A 17,354-nucleotide genomic window follows, 5' to 3' on the forward strand; every position below is an offset into this window, starting at 1 on the left:
AGTGGCTCAAGACACAGTTTAAATGCGTATCGATAGTCATCGGAGCCAGAGCAAAGACAGGCTAGAATATTCTTGTCAAAATGGCTAGAGGAACGTGTTGTTTTCTCATAGTTCTGCTGTCGATTGTGTGTGTCAGAGTGAATGGACTTTGCATGCCTGAGCATCCACAAACAGCCGTTTGCAGATCAAAATACGGTGAGTATACGCCATTTAAACATAACGTAGCTAACGTTTTCGTTTATCGACAAAGCCTTGTTTGATATTGATTTTCAATAAACAAAAAACTCCGTTCTGTTATGATATGCTTGGAAGAGATGTTGTGAATCGATAGGATCAATCTACGAAATTTATATTCGCAAAAATTAAAACCTAGTAGGCTGGAATTGAAACGACAGTCTCTGGCTCGTTTCAGAAAGCATTACGTAATCCACACACTGCATTACGTCTAGTTGGAAAAAACGTAAAACATTATTGTTGGACAGATACGAAAACAAGTGACGCCAAAAATTCTGGCTTCCATGGTTGAACAAAGTACCCCGACATAAGTACGCAAATCAGCCCATTAAATAGCTCCTAACTCAGCAACAGTTTAATACTCCCTGTGCTAATGAACTGCCCCCCTCCCCCCCCTTAGCAGAGAAGCTCAAAATCCTTCCAATTCTTCCCATTCGTTTTAAAGGGGTCAGCACCGCTCATTTTGTTGAACCCCACAAATTATCAAGTAAATATTTAGGTTACGGAACTACACTCTTTTTTTATAAGAACAATTTTATAAGAACACGAGCCTCAAAACTGGTCAAAAGTTAAGAACAAATTAAGAGCAAGCTAAGGCAGAGCTTCTGCCAAATGCAATTTTGAACAACGTTTTTTCTCAAAATCGAGGATTTTTAGCGATGTGTGGGTGCTTTTTCGGTGAATATTCAAATTTGTCAGCAAATTAAGGCTGTCTCAGTCACTTTGTTGGCAAATGAGGCTTGAACACCTCCTTAGAGCGAAAAAGCTAGCAATAGCACTGCTTACACCCTCTTCATTTAAGAACAAATTAAGAACAATCCAGCCTCAGATTTTCAAAAAAATTAAGAACAGTCAGCCTGAACTTAAATTTACTGGTTCTTATAAAAAAAATAGTGTATATTTATTAGTACTATAGATATTTATTTAGTTGATATTTTGGTTACATTTGTACTTGCAAAATTTTAAACACCTTAATAAAAATGGGGAAATTGAGATCAAAATAGAATACTAAAGATATGCCTTAAAATGGTGTTTTCGTCGAACCACGAAATTTGCGCCAGAAATTTATCTTTTCAACGGAAATCCTTGTCTATTGCCAACACGGATATTAATCTATTGCCAACACGGATAGATAAGGTTTAATTGTTTGTATTTTCATGACTCGGGCCGTGTCTTTGACCCTTTAGTAGCCGTTATTCTTTCAACTGTTCTTCGCTGTAAAGGTAAACATCAGAAGTTTTGTTAATGGGATCAAGTAATGTTAATATTTTGAAACTTTCCTTCAGCCTCAAAACACTTCGATCTTTTTCACATATTCCTTTGAATAATACTAAAAAAAATTCCTCCTATCTCTGTAACTTTGCTTTGCCTAGTTAACCTTTTTCAATAAAATCCAGGAAATTGAGGTTCAGACTGGCCTTTTTCAAACCTTCGAAGCTGGATTGTTCTAAAATTATTGTGATTTAAGTTCAAGAAAGCTAAATAAAAGAAAATATTCTACTGAAAAAGAACATTGGATGTTTATATTACGGGTATTGTTTTCAATGGCAATTTTTATACCATGTTCTTCCGTTCTTACATTTTACAGTACATAAGCCTAAATTTTCCCCTAATTTCACTTTTTCCCTTAATTTTTTACCAATAAAATCGTTTTTGTAAAAAGTGAAGTCTGTCTCCGTAATGTCACACACAAGTATCGGATAGGCGCCAGTCCGCGTCGAATGATGTTACCGCAGTGTTGTCGCAATTACGCATTGCTGGCGTACAAGCGCAATTCTATCGCAATATAATTCTATTAAGCAATAATAATAATAATAACATTAATAATAATAATAATAATAATAATAATAATAATGCCTTTTTTACTGTTAGTTTAACGATAGTGTGAACACTAATAAACACTAACATGAAGCAATTTAAGAGATTATGGAAGTCATAGACTGCAAGCGCTACAGGCGCATTGAAGCGTTACAGGCGCATTGAACAGATTTTTAAAAGGCCTAGCCTCGGCCAAAGTCAATTTACAGCATAAGGCTTAACACAGGTCACGGTCGTACTCAAAAAAATTAAACCAAAGTCACAGTCTTCAAATAGTTTATTTTGTATGTCAATGGCGAGGCTAATTACAGACGCTATTTTAGGCGGGGGTGTTTCACTCTTTCAAAACAGCGTAGGAGATTTTCAAGTAGAATAGAACTTTAGGGGATTTCTCGAAAACTAAGTGATTTTGGCCAAAGGCGCACGATATTTTGTTAACGCTCAGAATAAATTTCGAGCTAGTAAGAAATGTACGGCGAACGGTCGTGACGTAGCAGTGTCACCACATCGATTTTCGTGAATAATTAGAGTTTCGTTCGTGAATGATTACAACAAAATCAGTTTTCTCATACTGAAGGAACAAGAAACCATCCTTGAAAGTCATGAAAAATTGAATATCTCGCATATTCGAGAAAAGGATAGCTAAACTTGCGCATCCGTAGAACCATTGCCTTTGCGTAACATGATATTGTTTGCGTAACGATATTCCGCAGTACGGCATTTGAAAACGTAATGCTGGTGCAAAAATTTGGTATTGGACAAATAAGACTTATTTGTGTAAGTCTGGTGCCCCTTTTTTGGAAATTATGCGCCCCTTTTGAAGAATGAGAATCAGGTGAAAAAGTTTCTGAGACCGGTCAATTCGAGTCAAGGATTACTTCAAAGTTATGTTGTTTATTCCGAAAATGGATCTGAAATTGTTGTATACAGTGTTCCCTCGTCATCAATTTTCGAAAATTTTTCAGCGCCCCCACTACCAACTGCCCCTCCTTCAAGTTTGCTCTGGATCTGCCCCTGGCCTTGCTATCCTTATATACCATGCTGGACAGTATTTTGTTGTAATAACATACTCATGGCGAAATAGGAAACTTTGAGAGCAACGGCGTATTATTTGCTAGCTCCTTCCCCTAAAATAAATGCGAATTTAATTTAAATGAATACGTTAAATTCATATCTCACGGCCTTTTATCAATTTTTTGTTTCAAGTTGTTTTTATAGATGGCTAAAATACTGCTTATTTAGCTTAAATAAACTGGCCTAAAAATTTACCAATTTTTCGGTATGTATTGTACATTATGATTCTAAATTTAGATTAATCGATTCAATAAAATCAACAAACTAAATTTGGTTCGACCTTCTGTTATAAAGCCCGGCCGGACATGTAAGTTAAAGGACTGATAAATCATTAGGCCATGTAAATTAGGCAATAATCATAAGGAATATTGCTAAAGAAAAGATACAACACCTTTAACTATTAAATAGATACAAACAACTTAGCAGCCTAGCTTTCGAAGTCATTCAGATATTTTAAATGCTTATATTGCTTTGTAGTCGCCAGAGCAAAAGTGATTAGCACTGACTGGGAACGAGATTCGAGGACAACACGCGCACCAACAACAACTGCAGCTAGGACAACACGCCGCCCACCGTTGACCTTGCCAAAGCCAGAGAATGGGGAAACCGACTTTGTTGTTGGTAGAAAGCCAGACGAAAAGCTTCAAGAATTGTTCAAGAACGGAGAAGTCCTTGTGAAAGAGGAAGATCCTTTAGCAGCACCGGCGATGTTTCCATTTATGAAGCCCAAAGTTGTTCGTTTTGAGCTAGAGAAATTATACAAAGGTACCAAGTACTTGCAAAACAAAATTGGATACCAGTTCAGCGTCACATACTCTTCCTTCAGGCCAGTCCCAGTTGAAGTTGGAAAGTCCTACCTAATAACTGGCTTTGCAGTCGGCCACAGCCTTTATATGAATGAATGTAATTGGTTCTCCTTGTGGCAGAATCTTTCAGAAGTGCAGCTTCTGGGGTTGAGACGGTATTATTGGATCTACTGCAGATGTAAAATTCGATTTTGCCCGGGATGCAAACCCAGCCGCGTGAAATGCGACTGGAACCCTCCATTCAATAAAATTGGAAGGGATAAATATGACTTCCTATCAAAAGAAAAATTATGCATGGTAGGATGCGGAAGATGTGGATGGTTTACACCAAGGGAGACACCTGTGTGCAAATAAAGTGTAGTAGTTTAACCAGACCTAATTGACATCGCAAGATAGACTACGCTTAATAACCACAGGTCCAATACATAGACCGACGGCTGTAAATATGCGGATACATGGAAAGCCAGTAATCATTAGATTTTATATTTCAGAACATAGAATTAATTGACTAGAATTACATGGATTTACCATGTAATTCAAGCATTACGCGTGTTTGCAAATAAATAATAACATATCATAAGATGAATTTAGTTTCTAAATTATTTTCTTTTTTCGAACTCATTTCCTCTCTATTCAAACCACAAATACAGGGAGTTGAACCAATGGCAGACACTCGATCAGGTTTGGATCAAGGTCTTGTAACGATTCTATTGAAATGACTCTGTTGAAACATAATTAAAAACACAACAATGTAAAAGGTTGTAAAACATTCCAAAGTCAGAAAAATTAGCAAACATAGAGAAAAAATTTCTGTTTCCTCAATTCAATACGACAAAAACGTCTTTATCAGTTTTTTATCAGCAAATTCAACGGAAAAATAGATATTCCAATCAAACTATATTTGTCTTCAAAAATTCGATTTTTTGCTACGTCTTGTAGTCCATATACACTCTTTTTTAATAAGAACCAGTAAATTGAAGTTCAGGCAGGCTGTTTGTAATTATTTAGAAAATCTGAGGCTGGATTGTTCATAATTTGTTTTTCTATTAATAGGGTGTAGGCAGTGAGGCTGTCTGATTCCTTTGGATTTTCCTAGTCGATTATTCGGTCCATGACTTTATGATTACCGTATTTCCTCTAATGAACGCCGCCCTCTGATAAACGCGGCCCTCTATTGAACGCCGCATCTTGAAGAAAAGCGTTCATTAGAAAACACACCAAACAAGAAGTAAGGAATCGTTTAAACGCTTACTATTCGAATACCATGAAATTTTTAATCTCATAGAGACGAGGGATATTGACATTCCTTGACTTGACATTCATTTTATCTTTATCCATCGCATTTTTTGTCATTTTTCATTGAAACTTTTCATTTGGTATTGAACGCCGCATCCAAAATTTGGAGTTTGTAATAAACGCCGCGGCGTTCCTTAGAGGAAATACGGTTATTCGGCGAATATGGGCGTGACCAGATGGGTGTGACAAGATGGAGTCGATAAAAAACATCTCAAAATGTATTGTAACCCAATGTAACTGTGTCTAACAAAACTGTAAAGCGAAATGAAATATCATTTACTTTCAAAGTTCATTTCGCGCTATGAAATCAAAACACAGGATAAAGTTTAGTGTTAATCATATTTATCATTTATAGTTTTAGATATTATTTTCAAATTTTTATTCAAAAAATCAACGAATTTACATTTTCTGGAAGTAAGCTGCATCTTTTTTTAGTAATAATGTTCCCTGCGGCAGAAAAACTCTTTCAGATGGAACTGAAGTTGCAGGAGCACAAAGAAATTGCTTTGCAACCGTAGCAACCTTTGGGAATTTTTGCGCATTTCTCTTCCATCACACCAATGGATTGCTGTTCGGATGCAAAGGAGGTTCTTCTAGAAATCCATCAAGTTTCTAACATGGTCTTGAACCGATGACTGCATCTCAAAGGAAAGAAACTTTAGGCTTTTGTGTCTTGGGTCTCATACCGACAAAACTGCAGAAACAGAATCATGCTTTAAGCCAAATAAAAATCTCCTGGTGATTGCTTGTGACACCTTTCCTTTAAACGCTTGCAGCAGCATTGCATCGTTTAAACGCACCTTTAGAAAGTTGCAGTGGTGGCGCTAGGTTTCCTCCGACAAAGGGGCTAGCACTTCCGACGGAGGGGCTAATTTTTTTAGAGAACGATAGGGCTAGGGGGCGACAAGGAATTGTAAGGGTACTGGAGACCGAAGGCGAGCGTTGCGAGCCGAAAATTCGGGGGGTCCGGGGGTACTCCCCCGGGAAAATTTTGGTGGCTACACCCATTAGATTGGCTAAAAATGCTATCAAAATGGTGTAATCGTGTTTTTTACTACGTTTTTTGACATATTACTAAGGGCACGTTTGCCCCCTCCCTTGCCCCTCCTAGCAAAGGTTTTTCCTCGTATTAAAAGGACTTAAATATTAAAACGTATAACATACCACGTTCGATTTGCTCTTCGTCTTGAATTTTCGAAATTTCAACTTCTTGTTCTTCGGGGTCTTCTGTTGTTCTTTCAGTTTCAAAATCATTAACCTTTCGTTTCTTTGGAAAAGTACCGCCTTTTGATTGAAAAAATGTTTTTATTTTTCTCTGCTGCGAGTCCGTTTCAACTATTGCCGTCGTAGGAGCAGTCCTTCCCATTGCAGCCAAATCTTTGTGCTTGGACTTCGTGTGGCGGGCAGCGTAATCATTGTTAAATACGTCATTACATATACTACATCTAACACTGAAACGGGTAACATTTGTTGCCATATCGCTATCGCACAAAAATATTCCGATGTTGTAGGTTGGTTATAGCAAGCAAGATTTGGACGAACTGCACTATCCATAACATAAGATCAAATTTAACAGCATGCGGAAAACACCTGGTACTGAACATCTAAACAACCAATTCAAACTTCTTATAACAGATTATTATTTACCATGAAATTGATGTGTCGATGAGTTGTTTTGGGATGAGCTTCCTGAATTCTGATAACAGTCCTTTTAGAAATTTCTATTTCCGCCAAAACTTAAAAAATTCGCTCCGACAAAAAAAATTCAAGCATAATTTATCTTCCGACGGAGGGGCTAGCCTCCTCCGACGGGGGGGCTGTAGCCCCCCCTGCCCCCCCTCTGGCGCCACCACTGGAAAGTTGTTTTTCAAGCCAGTAACAACGGGAAGAATACACGATACTGGAGTATTCTGCTCTGATGACACTGCAGTTGTTGCTATTTGCAAGGTTTCAAGAACTGGCAATAATGAAGAAATTTTGTTCCACTGAGAAGCACTCAATGACAGCGATTCTTCATTGGCTGGTGTGACAACATTACGGTCTGAAAGAACTGATTGCGCACACTGTTCCACTGTCTTGCAACTTTGAATAAGGTGGGTTGCTCTTTCTTTAACCTTTTTTGGGCTGCCTCGAGTGCTGTTGTTGCTGATGTTGACTTTTTAAAAAACCCAACAAGCTTCGAAGAGGCATGTATTTTAGACCCTTGGAAAATTAAATTTCTTAGGGTCTAAAATACATGCCTCGCTTTACTCTAAGCAAACAAAAGACATGTTCAGATATTCTTTTGTCAAAAGTAGCTAGCCGCCCCAACTGGTCAGAAAGGCTAAAATTACTATCAAGTCAATGCTGAACTAAGCTTATTTCGAATATATTTTCAAGCATTTTGAAAGGTGACGTCACAGCTATTCCCCGAGGAAAAAGCCCGTAACCACCATCGGCTAGGCTTGCTTCACTTTCCCTGCCCCCAAAATGTTACTGTTTCCTAGGTTTGCAAATTGTAGGCCGGAATCAATAAACTTTACTCGAAGCTTGAAAAAAGGGACTTGGTGTTTACCTTTCGTCACTGGCAACGGTCATTTGATCATTCACGGCTATTTGAATAGTCATTGCTATTCGGTTGGCAATTGCTATTCGATCAGTCACGGTTATTCGATCAGTCACGGTTATTCGATCAGTCACGGTTATTCGATCAGTCACGGTTATTCGATCAGTCACGGTTATTCGATCAGTCACGGTTATTCGATCAGTCACGGTTATTCGATCAGTACCGTAATCGTACTATTCGCTTGTAGCCGAATACTCGCTTTGGGCTTCAGCTAACCGAAAGTGAAACAAGTAACCGAATACCGATTATTCGACCTTCGGTGGACAGCCCTAGTAGGCAGTGTAATTCATTACATTTAATCTTATTTATACACGACATCCATTTAGTAAACATTATACACGATCTTCCATGGACTTGTGCCGAGCTTATTTCTGTTAGCTCAAATTGTGAAATATTATTTCCAATCTTACGATGGAATCTATATCTCTAATGGGTTGTGGGATATCAGTCCAAGCTATTGGAGCAGTGTACAAAAACCTCTTTTGGTGTACTCTATGGTTAGTTTTTGCACATGGAGGTCCTGCATATTCCTTGTGTTGTATTGTGTGATGGTAGGCCTTTTAATGAACTTATTTTCAGCCCTTCTGGAGAGCGCTGATTGACAATTTTATAAGCCATAACTGCTCGCTCAAACGTCATCAATTGACTTACTTTCATGAGTCTCTTATCCCAAGCATCCTTTACCTTTAAAGATTCTATTAGATCGAATGCTCCGTTCTTATATTTTTGCAGAGTGCTCAATTTTGTACCAGAAAGGGCTCTCCAAACGATGTTTGCGCGCCTTAAGTGACTTTCAACAACTGCTAGATTTACATTGAGCAACTGGGATTGCGGTAAGAGGTTTTCAGTCTTCTAATCGATGCTAAGCCACCAGCTATTTTATTTCCCCTTTGACTGATTTGTACTGTTCGTCCCAATACAACTTATCGTCAACCGTACGTCCTAGGTATTTAGTTTTATGAAACTGTTTATGGTAGTCCTATCCAAAGAAAATGGTTGTAGCTCTGGCAATTTACTCTGCCTACGATCATTGACCATGAATACAATTATCTTGGGGTGCATGATTAGTTAATTTATTCTCATTTATTCTAATTTATTCTCGGAAATGTTTTCTAGTTCAGCCTGCTAATGGCTAGCTACTGCGCTCTTGGAGTTGTTCAGGCCCCATTTGCCAACAAAGCGAGTGGAACATCCTTCTTTGTCGACAAGTTTGGAAACCGTTCTTGAGATGTAAAATTGCTCAAAATTACATTTTACAATAGCTCAGCCTGAACCTGTTCTTAATTTGTTCTTAACTTTTGACCAATTTTGAGCCTCGAGTTCTTATCAAAATGCTCTTACTAAAAAAGAGTGTTTAGTTCTACAAGAAACTTTTCTTCCAAGTTTATTGATATTTTCTGGAAAACAGAAAAATTGCGTCCTCAGCATTCCTTTCAAAATAATTTGGATATTAGAGTAAGAATGAAAATGGATTGAGAAAGTCATTTTATAGTAGAAACTCTTTTTTTCAACAGTCAAATACATGTCTGACGCAAGTTATCAATTGCAAAATCGCAAAATTTAACAATCCGTATCTGTCCCACCAAATTCTACTTCGGAGATGCAAGCCAAAAGCGGGGCAAATCAGTTACTGGTATTATACTGCTCTTTGCTCCATTTTGCGTATGCGCAACCATAACCATAACGGAATTACTCTCACGTATCAAAGCAATTTAGCTTTCATAACGTCGAATCTTACCCAATCCAGGTATCACTGCCAGTAGAGACAGCGTTCGAGACTACAGATCGAAAATAACGGACTTAAACAAGTAGATAGCTGCATTGGCGTCAAATCTGGACTTATTTTTTCTTGGCTTGTATGAAGCAAGTCTTCATTCATCTTTGATTAGTGTGTGAATTATTACGCAGCAACGACATACAAAGCTGCGAAAGAGTTCCTCCATACGCCGTAAAGAAAGTTACATTGATTTCATCCGTGGAAGTAATAAACGATTTTGATTCTAGTGTAGAAACAGCCAAAGAAAAAAACTTCTAAGTCATATCTTGGGTTTTTTTGACAGCAAAGAGTTGATGAAGCTAACTTCATCAGAAGAAAAGTGACGTCCATGTGTAGATTTGCCAGTGACGTCAGCCTGTTGTGAGTTGCGCGAGAATGATGCCTCGGAATGAGATTTGTAGGATGCAAGTTCCTTTGTAGTCTTACCAGTAGAGTGAGAACGGGCACTGCTTGAGCGTTTGCCATCACTACTTAACTGCCTTTCAACCTCATAGGGTCTGTATTTGTCTTTATCGAGCTTCTTTCCACTTGCCATGTCTGCTTCACGTTTACTGCTGATGTTTTTGGCATCTCTGTATTTATTATCAGCTGCATCCTTTCGCGACGAGCCCTCTTTGCTGCTTGTACTGACATCCACTTGCTTTTCTACCCACTCACCTTCACTGTCACTGGGCTTTTCAGAAGCTGATACAGTCACTTCAGAACCGTCATCATCGTCATCAGTATCATCATTATCTGAATCCGACGATTCTGACAAAGTCCTGCTTCGTCTTTTCCTTGATTTTTTCTTACCTTTCTTCTTTGACTTTGGCTTCTTTAATTTCCTGCGAAATGCGGCCAAAATTGGTTAAGCAGAAACAATGTAAAATGGAAAATGTCGGAGACAAAATTTTCTTAAATTCTAGAACTAATCAACACTACAAATCAGCTGTTAACTGATTCTAAATCGTCCATTAGCTATCATAATCGATTCTTGATCTACCAATACCATCCTAATTTGCAAACGTCATTGTAGGGTATAGACGCAACAGTCTGCAACGAGATAAGCTTGGCGAGCTAAAGTCCTGCATGAGAAGGACTTCGGTACGTTTGCAGTGTTGCAAACCAGCATCAATATAATAATGCGCACATGAATATAATCACTTGGGATTACTGTTCACCAGTCTGTTATACAGTGCTCGATGCCGTATAGGCAGTGCTGTAGACGCTCCTAAAGACCGATTTCCATTTGACATTTTTTGTGCGCGCGGGCGTAACGCCCAAATCTGTGCATGCGTAGCTAAGTGCTGCTGTCAAGTGGCCGCGCGCACAAAAAAGTTGAGACCCTATCAACTTTCTGGCGCTCACAGCTGACGCAAAATCGAGACCACTTGATTTTAACTACGCATGCTCAGATTTGGACGCTACGCCCGCGCGCACAAAAAATGTCAAATGGAAATCGGCCTTCATGACGTATACTCTTAAAAACTGAAGATCTTTAAGATCATCAAAGTGCATGGAGTGACAGAACACTGCTTACTTGAGCTTTTTATGTTTCTTTGGGACTTTCTTTCTAAGGAGCTTGATAAGAGACTCGGGTCGATCCTCGGGTCGACCCTCGGGTCGATCTTCGGGCCTTAACTTGGCATTGGAGCTCTCTGCTTTTGGTGTTGCTTCCAATGAGGCGCGGCGTTTCCCAGCTAAAACCTCCAGATTCAAAAACAGAGGTTTCAAAACATATGCGAACGTGACAGAAGACACAAACACATAAGTTAAACAGTACAATACAAAATGTAAGACATTTCCGCAGTTTAATACATCGTTTCGGACATATAATGAGTGTGGCAAAACCATGAAGATGAAAATTGGTGTTAATTTTGAGAGGGATGTTTCAAGTTGTGTGTTGGCACAGGTTTGGTACAGACATGTAATTTTATAAAGGTTGTAAAATTTTAAGCGGTTGTAAAATAATAAGGGTCAAGACCAGAAGAGACAGCAAAATATCGATTTTCACCGCAAGTTTCGAGTTGGTTCGGCCAGAAGGATTAGGTACGGAATGTCAAAATGGAAAAATGAAATATAAGCAAAAAGATTTGCACCATAGTGTGGTATGATCGTTGTAAAGTTACCATTGACAAACAACAGCCACGTCAGTTGATTTGAAAGGTGATGAGGCAATTTTTGTTGTGCATCGTCAGGTAAATTGAAGAGCCAGGAAGAAGTATAAAAAAGAAAAGAAAATCGTTCAGATAAAGGCAAAACATAAGTAACAGCTACGTAAAAAAACTGAAATCAAACAGCAATAGGCCTTCAACACATCATTGCCTAAAAGAACAATTCGGGCGGTTGAATGTTGTGGATATTGAAAAGGTTCTTTGCATACGTCATCACCCTACCGGGAAAATTTGGGTTTGCTCAGATGCCCTTCGCGATCTTAGCAAATCATTACAATCTATGTGGCTTCAATTCTTTGTACGCATACTACAAACATTTCCAAAAGTACTTGGAACACCCAACACAAAATACTGGGAATGGGCTAGGTAAAATAATATAAACAGTTCTGTTCAGCCCTCCTTGAACAAACTTAGGCCCTTGCAAAAGAGGGGAAAGACAGCTTTTTTTTAACTTGGCATTAAACATATAAGGGAAATACCTCTGCCCAACCGAAAACTCCACCTTTTAAAGAGATGACACATTTTTGTCGGCAATTTAAAACAATTAAAAGAAATTCTGTTTGATTTTGGATTTTAGGAACAGCTTTTGTTTCTGAGGTGTCACTTGTGCTTGGAATCAAAATAGCCAGCGATCAATTCAGGGAATATTCCTTCTTGCCTTAAACAGAAAAATTCCTTATGATGATTTGAGCTGAGAATCTGGGTCCTAAACCTGCATGTAACTATGAGAGTGAAAGCTTTCTAGTCTTTAATGAGAAGTGTATCGCTCTTTCAAAGCAGCGTACGAGACTTTGAAACAATTGGATTTTTAGGGATTGTCTTCTTCGAAAACAAAAGGAGACAAGCCAAGCCAAGCCAAGCCAAGCCAAGCCAAGCCAAGCCAAGCCAAGCCAAGCCAAGCCAAGCCAAGCCAAGCCAAGCCAAGCCAAGCCAAGCCAAGCCAAGCCAAGCCAAGCCAAGCCAAGCCAAGCCAAGCCAAGCCAAGCCAAGCCAAGCCAAGCCAAGCCAAGCCAAGCCAAGCCAAGCCAAGCCAAGCCAAGCCAAGCCAAGCCAAGCCAAGCCAAGCCAAGCCAAGCCAAGCCAAGCCAAGCCAAGCCAAGCCAAGCCAAGCCAATAACAAACTAAGCCAATAACAAACTAAGCCAATAACAAACTAAGCCAATAACAAACTAAGCCAATGACAAACTAAGCCAATAACAAACTAAGCCAATGACAAACTAAGCCAATAACAAACTAAGCCAATAACAAACTAAGCCAATAACAAACTAAGCCAATAACAAACTAAGCCAATAACAAACTAAGCCAATAACAAACTAACCTGCTGTGACATTATCATTCGAATCTGGTGTATTCTATCGCGGGCTTCGGCATGATCAGCATCCAGCTCAAGAACCTCTTTATAACGCCGTGTTGCCTCTTTCCAGTCCCGATCTTTTTCATGCCTAGAGAGATACATTAATGTCATAAACACACGCACAAGATAAGCTGTCATCGAAGAATTACAGTGGACAACAAGGGACGATGGCGCATCGGGACAGTGAAACTTTTCTTGTACAATGGTGATTCGCTATAAGTACTTCTCAATAATCAACATTTGATAAGATATAAATTATCCATTGGAGAGGCCCTTTATGGAGAACACTGACTTGGTAAACTTACTCCTTATCGAGAAACTGTCATGGTCACGTTGCCCTTAAATTGCTGGTTCTCTTAAAGGTCCAAATACTTCCTAGGTCTGCGTTTCGAGTTGACATAAGATAAAAATATTGAATGAACGCGCGCTGTAGTGCACCAGAGCAAATTAACAGTGGTTTGATGGAGCCAGGACCTGTGCTCATGTGTTCATATCTTAGGCACTTTGTAACAAATCTAACTGATTACCTGGGAAAACTACGTAAAGGTATCTGAAATAAAAACATTGGTCCGCTGGATTCCAGTTCAATTGCTAAAGTAGGGCTTGAGCCCAGCTGAAAAAACTTTATATTCAGTGTGCCTATAATTATAGCTGTCGTACGATAAAACAATTATTGAAATGGGTGGGAAACCATCGCTAGAGACACATACGGCATTTCCAACAAATTTGGGTCCAAAAACATTTCCAATATGGCAGTTTTTATTACGTTAAGCCTTGACCAACCTGGGCAACATTGTCAAGCAACATTCACAAATTCCTAATGTTGCTCAAATGTTGTCCAGTTTGGCCACCATCAAGAAATTCGTTGCTCCAATGTCTGAACATGCTCAAATATATTTTGGCAACATTTGTTGCTCAGCTCTTTGTTGTCCACTTTAACCACCTTCGCGCAACAATTCACCTTAATTTCCAACAACTTGCGCAGTGTTGCATTGCAAAACATTGTGCAAAAAAATCAACAAAATTTCGAGCAACCCTGTCGGGCAAAAATGTTGCCCAGTTTGGCCAAGGCGACATATACGACCGATACAACAACATGGAAACCAGGCTTGATAGCTAGTGAGACCAGAATCCAACGTCACGGGAAACGACAGGAAAAAACCACATTGTATGCCACAAAAACCAAACAACTGATCAATTACGTAGATATTTTTTTCAACGTTGTTTTTAAGCTTTGAGGTGGAAGCCTGCGGTTGCACTAAAGCCATTATGAAATATCCCGGTCGCTTTATCATTTAACGTTGACCCTTTTATTGACGGGTATGTCAACTACACTCTTTTTCCTTCATAAGAACACCAAGGCTCCATTTGTGAAAACATTAGAGAACATAAGACCCTGTTTACATGAGAGAAAATGGAACGGTTCCAAAACTAGCCCAAATCGGCATTGCGTTTACACGAGAACTGTTGGAACCGCTCCATTTGGGACCTGCTATCCGTTCTCTTTTGGCCCCGCTACAAAAGTAGTTCCATTTGGAACTGTTCCATTTGGCTCTCGTGTAAACGGGCAGAATCGCTTGGAACCGAGCCAAATGAGAACGCTTAGGAAACGAGGCTGTTGTTCACTGGTATAGAGGCTAATAATAAATGATCTCTTTGTTGCGCGCCAAAAAGAAGAAAATAAAATTTGTTTGATAGTTGACGATGGATTGAATAAAGAAAACTGTGGCATCTTTTTTTCCATTTTAATGTCTGTTTTGGTGGCCAAAATCCAAATAATCAGTACACTGCGTCTTTTCCATAGCTTTCGACAGCGAAGAATTTTGAATATAATTGCCAATTATGAATATAAATGCCATTTCTAAAATTTCTAGCTCCTGTTTCTGTGTGTTCTTGTCGAAAATAAAAATGAACCATGCAAATATCTTATTTCCTGATTTTGGAGCCAAAAACTGCGCATGTTACTCCTCCCTTGTAACAATGCTGGGCCTTGGAACGGAACCGTTTGTTACTCCTTCCTAAGGCTCTCGTGTAAACGCAAGCATGAAATATTTGGAACCGTTTCATTTGGAATCGTTCCAAAAGGAACCGTTCCATTTTCTTTCGTGTAAACAAGGTCTAAGAACATGATCAGATAAGCTGATTCCATCGACTAATCAATTGTGCTACTAAAAGATTCATGTCAAACTTATACTTAGTGGTCTCAGAAACGATTCCCGGTATGTGGTTGTAGCATAATAAATTAAAAAAGATCATAATTAAAAATACACGCTATTTTATAAGGAAGAAGGTGGAAAAAATTAAAGAACTGTTAGTAATAAAGACAAATTCTTTAAAAAAATTTTAAAATTTTGAATATTTTTATCATTGCTAACAATCAAGAATCAGGCAGTCAGTTCCATTCATTTAGGGTTTAAAATAAGATAAATCGTGTATTATGAAGGAAGCTTTTGAGTGCTTCATTGTGTAATTGTCGGCTTTGCTGTTTATTGCCTCTCGGTCATTTCAGTAAAAGCAAAGGGTGTCAAGAGAATACTTTCACTACAGTCAAATTAAGAAACAATTAAGGAACTTTTATTACTACACATCAATCAAAGAGGTCAAAGATAAGGTAAATCCTTGAGTTAGGTTCCTTATAAAGTAAAAGTATGTACTCGATGCTCCTATAGTCTTAATAATGAGAGCATCGAGCCTTGGCCAAAAAACTCTGGTGTAGGTTTTCGTACCCCTAATCTTTTCAACCAAAGTTTAAGGGTATCGCAGGTGAATTAAAACGATTACAATACGAAAACTGAACTACTTACTGTTTCGCCAATGACAGCAGCGTTTCAGTGAGATATTTCAGGCCATTTCGATGCGAGGGGTGAACTTCAAGCGCTTGACGGAAGTCAATTATTGCTGACTTTAACATCCCTTGATTTGCTCTCCTAAAAGTTTCGAAGTATTGAAATAAATTATTTAAGGCCCTTTAACAGAGACAGTGTAAACCAAAATTGATTCGGCTTGAAGTGGCCCAAATGAAACATAATTTAAAAGCGATTGGCCACATCATCAACCGTGAGTTTACTTATAAACCGCTATATAAAATAAAAACGTTCGGTATTTCCCTAAAATTTTTCCAAAAAAAAATAGATAGATTTAACTTCATAAACTGCACTCTCGTTGGATATACCTTTAGATGACAGGAAAATAGAACAACAGGTCGTGACTAATGAACCATTACTGTTAAAAAAACAAAAGAAAACACACTGTGCCCCAGTTGATTGCTGATACCTTCACTTGCAAATATGATAAGTCATAGTATTTTCATCTACAAGCCAAAACTGGTCTTAAATGAAATCTTGTATATCCCGTTTTATTTCTTGTCTATTTCAGTAGTAAGTCGTCTATTGGCAAAGTAATGGCTTCACCAGGCATGCTTAAGCAGTCTACCACTCAAGGGGAACAACATTAGTACCCGGAAAAGCCCATTTTTCTTATCTTATATTCGCGTATCTCGTTTACCTTTCTTTCTTGTAATGCAATATTTTCGTACTTTATAAGAAACAAAAAAAATACACTAATAGAATAAATACACCCATAAAAAGTAATCAAAAATCCAACCGCACTATAGCAACCCTAACTGGCCATTAGGAGTCCCACACAACAAGAAGAATTTAACTGCACGTTGAACCCGACTTTGATACAAAACAGTCACCTAATATCTTTCCGTTGCTCCTGTCCAAAAACAATGGGAAACTTTTTGGAATTCCTGACCTATCAGGAAAACCACAAGGTTCGGCAAACGTTAACACCCTTCCTTCCAGGCGATTCTAACTAATGTTTGTAGTTCATTTTAGTACGAAACACTTCAAACAAAGTGGAAATTAGAGTACAAAAATCTTTATTTACCAATTTTGAAAGAAAATACTTATAAGCTATTTAGGAAAGTATTATGAACACCAAATATGGACATTTAAGCATAAGTGCAAAATTCAAGCTTGTAATCATATGAATATTTCTACGCTCAAAACGATCCTGTTTGACGCATGTTTGGTTAAAGAGTAAGTTTTGAGTGGCGCCAGAATGCGACTATGATCTCCTTTGAAATTCAAGTTGACATGCAAGGATCTTAATAAACGATTCATTGGGAATGCTTGGTAAGCTCTGTGGTTTAATGTTGCATCAAAAGCATTAAGAATGACCCGTCCTTTTACATCACAGCAATGAAAAATCATCAACAAAGTGTCCCGGGTCT

General features: G+C 38.5%; 2 protein-coding genes across 2 annotated transcripts in view; one reads left to right on the plus strand and one right to left on the minus strand.

Moving 5' to 3' along the window:
* LOC135695931 (metalloproteinase inhibitor 3) lies at nucleotides 1-4,531 on the plus strand. Its single transcript, XM_065215158.2, has 2 exons — nucleotides 1-195; nucleotides 3,604-4,531. Exons 1-2 carry the CDS (start codon nucleotides 81-83, stop codon nucleotides 4,284-4,286), a joined length of 798 nt encoding a protein of 265 aa, XP_065071230.1. The 5' UTR covers nucleotides 1-80; the 3' UTR covers nucleotides 4,287-4,531.
* The window catches only part of LOC135695927 (tetratricopeptide repeat protein 14), a 25,660-nt gene continuing 12,441 nt past the window's right edge, over nucleotides 4,136-17,354 (minus strand). The window contains exons 12-15 of the mRNA XM_089112552.1: nucleotides 15,922-16,044; nucleotides 13,082-13,205; nucleotides 11,130-11,296; nucleotides 4,136-10,434 (exon numbers count right to left, since the gene is read on the minus strand). Of these exons, the coding sequence (XP_088968678.1) occupies nucleotides 9,870-10,434; nucleotides 11,130-11,296; nucleotides 13,082-13,205; nucleotides 15,922-16,044 (979 nt within the window). The 3' untranslated portion in view covers nucleotides 4,136-9,869. The remainder of the gene's footprint in view (nucleotides 10,435-11,129; nucleotides 11,297-13,081; nucleotides 13,206-15,921; nucleotides 16,045-17,354) is intronic.

The sequence above is a fragment of the Rhopilema esculentum genome, chromosome 14 (assembly GCF_057945365.1).
Source record: "Rhopilema esculentum isolate cy_ngs chromosome 14, ASM5794536v1, whole genome shotgun sequence".
Taxonomy (NCBI): domain Eukaryota; kingdom Metazoa; phylum Cnidaria; class Scyphozoa; order Rhizostomeae; family Rhizostomatidae; genus Rhopilema; species Rhopilema esculentum.